The sequence below is a fragment of the Austrofundulus limnaeus genome, unplaced genomic scaffold, assembly GCF_001266775.1.
Source record: "Austrofundulus limnaeus strain Quisiro unplaced genomic scaffold, Austrofundulus_limnaeus-1.0 Scaffold166, whole genome shotgun sequence".
NCBI lineage: Eukaryota > Metazoa > Chordata > Actinopteri > Cyprinodontiformes > Rivulidae > Austrofundulus > Austrofundulus limnaeus.
The window spans coordinates 86,622-94,965 of record NW_013952568.1 but is presented as its reverse complement, the minus strand read 5'-3'; the positions used below and the strand labels follow the sequence as shown (position 1 = coordinate 94,965).

Below are 8,344 nucleotides of genomic sequence, written 5' to 3'. Positions count from 1 at the left end.
GGAGCATCCCGGTCAGAGGCAGGTTCAGATATAAACACTGAACTAAAGAAGCAGGTCAGATAATTATTTAATCGGATTCGATATGTAAAATGTAGCATCCATGCTAGGTCTGTAAACAAACAAGCCGGCTGATGAGACGTCACGTCTTTTACTGCGCATGCGTGTCACATCAGTGCTGTGTTGCGTTCACACGGGTCTGATGCAGGTCACGTTTAAAATGTAATGTGAACATTCACACAAAAAGATCGGATTTTTTCAAAAAATCGGAACTGAGCAATAAGACCTGCAGTGTGAACGTAGCCTATGGTAATCTCTTCTTTTTTGCAGGTGATGCGGTAGACTTTATGACGTGGTTCCTGAACGCTCTTCACGGTGCTCTTGGAGGCACAAAGAAAAAGCCATGTGAGTGTAAGACGTATTGAAAATAATATAAAATATATTTTAAAAATGCCAATGTTATTCTCAGAAGTTGTTTAATTGCAATAATATTTGTGTTTTTTTATCTTTAAGATTAAATTAATTTTGCAACTTAAGTTTTGAGAGTTAACAAGTCGTTTCTTGTTTCTCTTCAACCTAATAGCAATAATCACAAAAGCATTTCAAGGCTCCATGCGGATCTTCTCCAAGAAACTCCCTCATCCAGACTTGGTGAGCTTTCTTTTTCTCGTGAGAAAAAAAAATCAAAACTAAATTTAATATATCTTRTCCAAAGAATCCTCAAAGCAAAACAGATTTTTGATAACCAATAATTAGAATTTGTAATAAAATGTCAAGTGTTTTTGTGCAAGTTTCATTTGTTCTGTTTCAACAGGACTACACATGGCTACTTTTCATTGAGTAAAAAATGAATAACTTGGAAGTGCAAATATGTGTAGAGCTTTCAACTGCAATTTTTTATATTCATTTTATTTATTGTCCTCATGACAGTGGGTCTTTGTTTATCTGTAGCYATTTTCTATTTTAAAATTATCTGCTTCAAAACCTTTCAGACACCAGAAGAAAAAGAAGCGATGCTCCTGACAGAGGAGTACCAGGAGCAGATGTCGGAGTCCACCTTCCTGTTTCTGACCCTTGACCTCCCGACAGCTCCTCTGTACAAGGATGAGAAGGAGCAGCTTATAATCCCACAGGTTCCACTCTTCAACATCCTGGGCAAGTTCACTGGCAATACAGAAAAGGTAACGTGTTTTAAACAACCTGTTATCCTACCCGCTCAACAATGAACACACAGCTAGTTTTAAGTGTGCCCACATCTTATGTTTCGAAAGCTACTAAGAATTTATTTCTKACTTTATATTTTTGTACTTTGCATTCAGGAATACAAAACCTACAAAGAGAATTTTCTCAAAAGGTTCCAGTTGACCAAGCTGCCACCTTACCTCATCTTTTGCATCAAAAGATTCACTAAGAACAACTTCTTTGTGGAAAAAAACCCAACGATTGTCAATTTTCCAATCACGTAAGCGCTCGTCATAAAAACAAACGCACTTTTCCCCCCCAAGTGTCTATTCTTGTCATAAAGTAGAGAACTCTTTTAGGATGTCTTTGCCTTTGAAGGTGCACGTCTCACTATAATATGAACTGCTTTGTCACTTTCTTTGCTGCCGCAGAAACGTGGACCTTTCTGAGTATCTGACAGAAGAAGCTCAAGCTACAGAGAAGAACACTTCTTACGACCTTGTTGCAAACGTTGTGCATGATGGGAAACCCACCGAGGGATCGTACAGAATACACGTTCTGCATCACGTAAGCTGCGGTCTAAAAATTTCTAACAGTGTTGTTGGAAGTCAAGGAAAAATACACTTTTAAAGCTTTGGGCCAATTTTAGATCAGCATTTGTATAGTTTTAAGTAGAAAAATTAGAAAATAGTCATTTTGTTCTGTATTTTCTGTCTATAAGAAATACATTTAGTTTAGTTTCATTAATATATGTTTGTAGACTTTAATGACTGTTGGTTATTAAAACAGGGTACAGGGAAGTGGTATGAGATGCAGGATCTGCAGGTGATCGACATTCTTCCCCAGATGATCACACTGTCAGAAGCTTACATCCAGGTACGTCTGCCTCGTAGCTTCTTTGTTAGAACATATACATTTTTATTGAGCTTTTCTGTCGATTTTCACAGCACATTTGAATGTCTTTTTTTAATTCTTTCGACCTGAAAGGATTAATGGCAAYATTTGATTACGGCATGAAAGATTTATGTGCATTTATTAGTTGCGTGCTGACTAAATATCAATTATTTCTAAACTGAAAGATTTCTTTAAAAGACTTCTGTAAAGTCCTAAAATAGTATTCCTTCATCTGAGGGCTGAAATGTTAATATAATTACAAAAAAAAAAGAGAGAGAAATCCTGAACAAGATCATTGTGCAATTTAAATGAATTAAAGTAAATTAGTTTTTGACAAGACCTCACAGATTTGCTAACTACATTTTATTTCCTTCCATTTTCTGACAGATCTGGAAGAGACAAGGAAGTAGTGACACAAACAGCCACACGGGGGAGTAAGTGAGTCAAGACATGTCTCACTTTGAATGGCTTGCAGATTTGTAATTTCATGTTTCTATGAAGTTTTTAGACACTGGGGGATGGGTGTCAAGGCTGTCTTTATAGCCACATAAAGCAAAGAAGTGTAACAGTCTCCATGTTCTTTTTATCATGTGGGGTTTTCTAAATAAATCACTTTCAGGACACATGTCTGTTTGTGTGGAAGAATATTTTTAACACAAATATTCAATCAAAATTTTATTTTGAAATGATCATTTGCAATAACAGCATATTATTACACATAAAACTAGAACAATGCAGAAAAAAAAAAAAAACAGTAATTTAAAGTGCCTGTAATAAACACTCAGTTCCTCTCAGGGCTGACTCTTGGACGTTTTGCTTTTTTGTTTTCACATTCATAATATCAATATTCACATTGTTATTGTGCACTAAAGAAAACCATCAGGGATTGATGTTGCAGATTAAATCTCATGCAAAATGAATATTTATGAACATTTATGCTTTATTAGCTGGAATACGATGGTTAATGGGTGATTTCTCCCAACACAAAAAGATTGATTAGTGCCTTACATTTATCAAATATTTTACCATGGATCAGTGCACCAATAAGATCACATTGTTGAGCTTTGCAGGATTTTATTTCTTCCAAATGTGTTTCTCACAGAAGACTTGATTCTGAAAGTTCAAAACATAAAACTTAAATTATAGGTCTAAAGACTCAAAATGCTTCTTCAATAAGTGCTAATGTGCATGATACAAACCTGATCTATAATTTATTCAGGAAAAACTAAATAAACTTGACTTACGCCGCACTTTTGGGCAGTTTCCAGGTCTTTGCACCAGTAGCTCGGCCCCCAAGTACAGGGATTCTTTCCCAATGGCTCCAGCTGCTTCGATGAAACACACAAATCAGCTCTCTGTAGGACAGGAGACAAAATATCCCAATGCATTCTTTAATTTCCTGGATTTCTCTGTTAAAGTGATAGTAAACTATATAAGGAATTTGTTTTCTGGGATGCAAAAGTTGACAGATTTTGTACATGTAAAATATGTTTAACTTTTAGCGTATTCTTACTTCACAAACATGTGGAACGTCCATTTGGTTTCCCAAAACCCTCTGCAGCTGTAAGCCATAGATTCTGGTGAAAGCCTCGCACTGAAACAAGAGTTTAAAATTGTGTTCAATTCTAAAAACAAACGACATTTAAAAATGACACTGTAAAAATACCATCATTCTGTCATACAGTATTTTCATGCACTGAACTTAAAACAATGCATCATTACTTATTTTAGAAATTGACAGATGTAAGGAATGAGAACCTTGGGCACGGCTTTTGGATGATTGAGGCACACAGATCGGAGGAAAGCTGAGGTCTGAGGCTCGGTGGTGTTGAGGCCCAGGTACAGGCGGCTCAGCGCAGCCAGCGTTTGACACGACTCACAGTCTGATGGTGGACGCACATCTGGAAACCAGCGGGTGATTAACACAGTGACAATAAAAGACATTATAGTAGCTGCCTGAGGCTAAAATCCTGTTAATTCTATAAAACTCTGGCTCAAGCCTGGATCAGGCAAGTAAAGCTAATCTAAGCAGATGAGTTCATGCTGTATGCTGTTACAGAAACATTTGTCTCCATTAAAAATAAATGTATACATACTGTATCTCCACCAGTTTAATAGGACTAGACAATATTTGAGGTGTTTTGATAAAATATGCCAATTAAATCAATTTTATTAAAGTGTCTCATCCTTGGTTATTACCAAGGAGCAATTACAATGCTTTATCCAAAGCAATGACAACTTTGTTCATTTGCCAAATTATGAACTAATCTTAATATATTGTGACACATTAGCAATTATATAAAAACCTATGGGTTCAGAGACTCAGTATCTTTAAAATATCTGTACATTTTAGTAAAACAAACTTTGCAGAGCTGAAAAAAACTATTTCAATGCATTCAACACCTAAAAACTGTGATAAATGGTGAAAATGGTAAATGGACTGTACTTTCATAGTGCCTTTCTATCCAACCAGGATACTCAAAGTGCTTTACACTACAGTCTGCCCTCACTGACCCATTCACACAGCACTTATGGCTCTACAAAGCTAACACGTACAAATCATCCTATAGAGACTAATCGGTGTGAAGGGAAATCATGATCAATACATGGAAGTCTGAATAATATATCAGAAAACAGCTGAATCTCTTCTCACTCCAATCAGCTCCAGCAGCACACACTCATCAGGCCTCACAGTAAAATGACCTTCATCTTCTCTGAATGTAAAAAAAAATAAAAACCGAGCTCAGGCTGCTTGTTCATACAGACAGAAACACATCGATAAAACACCAACTCTCATTCTCGGTTTTAAACCTTATGGCTGCAAAAATCAGAATGTATAAAAATATAACACTGGATCTAACATTCAACCAGTTACAAAATTTCCTTCAAGTTCTTCAAATCACATTGATACACTGGTGGGACACACAGTGGAGGCAGTGGGGTTCAGTGTCTTGCAGGGACAGTTTGACATATGACTGTGGCATGTCATTGCTGAAAAGAGAGTTTCAGTTCACAGCCCAGAAGAAGTTAGACTCATGGTTTGTAAATATAACTTTAGAACACAGATTTAGAGTAAAGGGTAAAACAAGGGAAGTTCTTTGCTGGACGGACCTGGAACTGGCCGGGTCTCAAACAAGCACAGGTGCAGAAGGGTACAGATGGTGTGAGGCGCAGCCGACGATAAAAGGAATTCAACGATCTCCGTGCCGTATTTGTCGACAAAATCATCGCATTCCTCTTTGTAGCTTTTAGGTATCAGGTCACAGACTTCTCCCATGAGCTTCATTAAAGCCTCCTGCAGGGCAAAACAGAGAAGACGGTCTGCCAGGAAGTGACGGGCATTACTGTAAGAGATTGTGTTTGACCTGAAAAGTCACCTCAGTCATGTTTTTAGGCAGCAGCGATTCCAGCTTCTTGATAACCATCAGACACAAGGGGCAAATTGGATTTAAAGACTCCTAAAAAAGAGGAACGGGTCACACAGGTGGCTTGTGAATAACGCACCGCAAAATTTCACTTCCACTGTTTTCTGTTTCACTTCTGCTTTCTCATAAACGTACTTTGTTCTTAGACGCAGAACTAAACGCAGCACCGGGCACATCAACGTTGGTGACATGGTGAAGTTTCTGCAGCTCGCTCATCTTATGGGAGGCACAGAGTGTGAAAATTTCACAGATCTCATCTGGTTTCTAAAAAAGATAAATAAATAAATGTTATTAAAAAGAAGTCACAAATCAACCACCTGAATGTAAAAAACAAAACTAACATCATACCTGTTGGTCAGGTGATTGCCGCAGGAATTTTGGCAGGTATGTTTTCACCTGTGACTCACATTCTGAAGCCTGCTCTTTGGGAAGCCTCTGACACAAAGCGTGCAAGGTTTTAAATACAGTGACCTGCAAACAAACAAACAAACAAAAGCAAAAACATTTTGTGAAAGGTGCACATWTTTGTTAACAAAAACATGTTCTGTTAGATTAAAAACATGAAAATTAATTCAAGCCTACACAATGCTGCTTTTTATCCTTTTAGTTCCTTGCGTCCTTACAATACGAACCCGTTTTGTAAGTAAAGGTAAAGCTGTGCACTTTCTTACTTTAGCATCACTGCTGAAAATCATGTTGGCTGACAGCTGGATGATCTGTCTGCATTCTGGACACACATCCAGCGTCTGGTAAAGAAGAGTACACTGTGAGACAATATTCACATTATTATAATTAAAACACTGTGATCACCACCACTTCAGTACTTACCAGGGGTTCAGCAATAAATCTGGAGTCTCCTTCAGTGAAATCACAGATACAGGATGCAGACAGGGACAGAAAATACCATGAATATATGCATAATATAACTTCAAGTAATTAGCATATAGCAGCATATAGCCTGTCCTTTGAGTTAGCCAGGGATTATACAAAATAAATTACAGTCAGTGGAGAAAAAATACGACGACTGGACAAACGGGTAAATATTTTCCTTATCTTACCTGACAACAAGACTGCGGCTAAAATCACCAACACGAAGCCTGCAGATGCCAACATGGCTGACGGTGGTCCTGGGAATGAGGYGCGGCTGTCGAATCAAAACATCCGTGTTGATGTTGGGAGCATAGACATAAATATACAAACTAGAAAACAGATTAGAGTCTACGGCACGGCGTCCTCACACGGCGGCCATCTTGGGACGGAGAGGTGGCCCACTCTTAAAATGAATGTGTGTGGTGCTTTTACTGTTTAAATAACCATGACTTGGCCAATTTTGATCGGATTTTCGTGTGCCATAGGCACTATTTTATTATGTAAAAGAATTATAAAGGCTGATATTTGCATGTCTAGGGACAAAAATATAACATTTATAAAACAGGGTTCTTTCATATTAATTACCACTGCTAGTTGTACTATTTTTTGACTTGTATAATTGTATAAAACTTGTGTATAATTTTGCTTTATATTTTTATTTGTAAATTCCTGTAAAAGTCAACCTAAATGTATTCTGTGTATATATTGATATTACTTTACTTATCATAATAACGTAATTGTTATATGAATGTCCATTATAAGTATGCCATTTTATAAGAACATGTCTCACATTTACAACAACAAAAAAATTCGTTTGACAATCCGATCAAAATTGACCAAGTCATGGTTATTTAAAAAGTACATGCACCACACACATTCATGTTAAGAGTGGGCGAGCTCTCCGTACCAAGATGGCCGCCGTCCCATTGGCAAACAGCGGAGATGACTTATCTAGCCTTTATAAGTCTTTGGTTGGGAGGTCCACCGGAAAGAAAGCTTGTCCCGCTGTCGGAACGTTGTGCGCATGCGCTTTAATATTTCTAAATTTCCACACCAGGAACCCGTCCCGTAGCGCCCTCTTGCGTACACATGCAATACTACAGTACCATCATGGTTAGGGCAATTTTACCAGTTTTCTGTTCATCAAATTTTTAGGTTTTAAATAAATAACTTGATATGACAATTAACTTTATTATATCATTAGGTTTCATATTATATTAAACCTTAAATTACATTGATATAAAATTGCATCTGTACAGTTTATAGCTTTAAAATGAAATTAGATTAAATGTTTGTGAGCTGAAGTCAAATGCAATTTAATCTTACTCCTCACCCACAGTGTCGTTAGGCTCTTTGTGTGCCTGGCTCATGGAAGAGACCATAAGGACGCCCAGGTGAAAGAACTCTGAGGTTAAATCAAGTCACAGTTTTTGGGGAATATATTTGTTTGATAGATTGTAATGGCCTTGTATAAGTTCAACAGGTCCTAAAGTCACCAGTAGATGGAAGCAGAGAAAATGAAGTGTGGTAATTAAGACTGTTGGTAGGTATTCAGTTAGAAATGTCTTTAAACAGAAAAAATGATTTTCACACAGTTTTTACATATAGTGTTTTATATAACTGATTCAATTTAGAAAATTGGTAAAGCAATAAAAGATTTTTCATTGCTCCAATAATCAGGATTCAGTTTCTGCATCATGCACAGCTGTAGAGTTTGAAGTAACAAAGTACAAATACTTTGTTATGGTACTTAAGTAGAAATTCTGGTTAGCTATACTTTATTTGTGTAATTAATTTTCAGTCGACCTTTTCCTTCGACTTCTTACATTTTAAAAAAGGTAGGTAGAAAAATTTTACTCCTGTTTCAATTTGGCTTGTTTTCATTCATCCAACATTAACATTTTAAATAACATTATATTCATTATGGCCTTTAGAAAATATATTTTGTGTGTGTGTGTGTGTGTGTGTGTGTGTGT

At 36.9% G+C, this 8,344-nt stretch overlaps 2 protein-coding genes across 3 annotated transcripts in view; one reads left to right on the top strand and one right to left on the bottom strand.

The window, feature by feature from the left end:
* The window catches only part of usp39 (ubiquitin specific peptidase 39), a 5,404-nt gene extending 2,708 nt beyond the window's left edge, over nucleotides 1-2,696 (top strand). The window contains exons 7-13 of one of the 2 annotated variants that reach the window (XM_014017318.1): nucleotides 328-408; nucleotides 581-648; nucleotides 990-1,178; nucleotides 1,317-1,459; nucleotides 1,611-1,746; nucleotides 1,969-2,055; nucleotides 2,461-2,696. In XM_014017318.1, coding sequence (XP_013872772.1) covers nucleotides 328-408; nucleotides 581-648; nucleotides 990-1,178; nucleotides 1,317-1,459; nucleotides 1,611-1,746; nucleotides 1,969-2,055; nucleotides 2,461-2,511 — 755 coding nt within the window. In that variant the 3' untranslated portion in view covers nucleotides 2,512-2,696. The remainder of the gene's footprint in view (nucleotides 1-327; nucleotides 409-580; nucleotides 649-989; nucleotides 1,179-1,316; nucleotides 1,460-1,610; nucleotides 1,747-1,968; nucleotides 2,056-2,460) is intronic. The other variant, XM_014017319.1, reaches the window with a different exon arrangement.
* A 39-nt stretch (nucleotides 2,697-2,735) lies between these two features.
* Nucleotides 2,736-6,792, bottom strand: sftpbb (surfactant protein Bb). The gene is made up of 11 exons (XM_014017320.1): nucleotides 6,557-6,792; nucleotides 6,327-6,355; nucleotides 6,170-6,244; nucleotides 5,847-5,969; nucleotides 5,634-5,762; nucleotides 5,451-5,531; nucleotides 5,185-5,368; nucleotides 3,832-3,974; nucleotides 3,587-3,667; nucleotides 3,318-3,428; nucleotides 2,736-3,186 (listed from the first exon to the last, which is right to left on the bottom strand). Exons 1-11 carry the CDS (start codon nucleotides 6,609-6,611, stop codon nucleotides 3,148-3,150), a joined length of 1,050 nt encoding a protein of 349 aa, XP_013872774.1. The 5' UTR covers nucleotides 6,612-6,792; the 3' UTR covers nucleotides 2,736-3,147.
* Between the last annotated feature and the right edge of the window lie 1,552 nt (nucleotides 6,793-8,344).

Excerpts from the sequence above, each read along its gene's own strand:
- sftpbb (XM_014017320.1), bottom strand. The coding sequence starts at position 6,611 with ATGTTGGCATCTGCAGGCTTCGTGTTGGTGATTTTAGCCGCAGTCTTG. Across the intron at positions 6,245-6,326 it reads GATTTATTGCTGAACCCCTG|ACGCTGGATGTGTGTCCAGA; the intron begins GTAAGTACTGAA and ends CTTCTTTACCAG. Across the intron at positions 5,369-5,450 it reads TGCCTAAAAACATGACTGAG|GAGGCTTTAATGAAGCTCAT; the intron begins GTGACTTTTCAG and ends TTTGCCCTGCAG.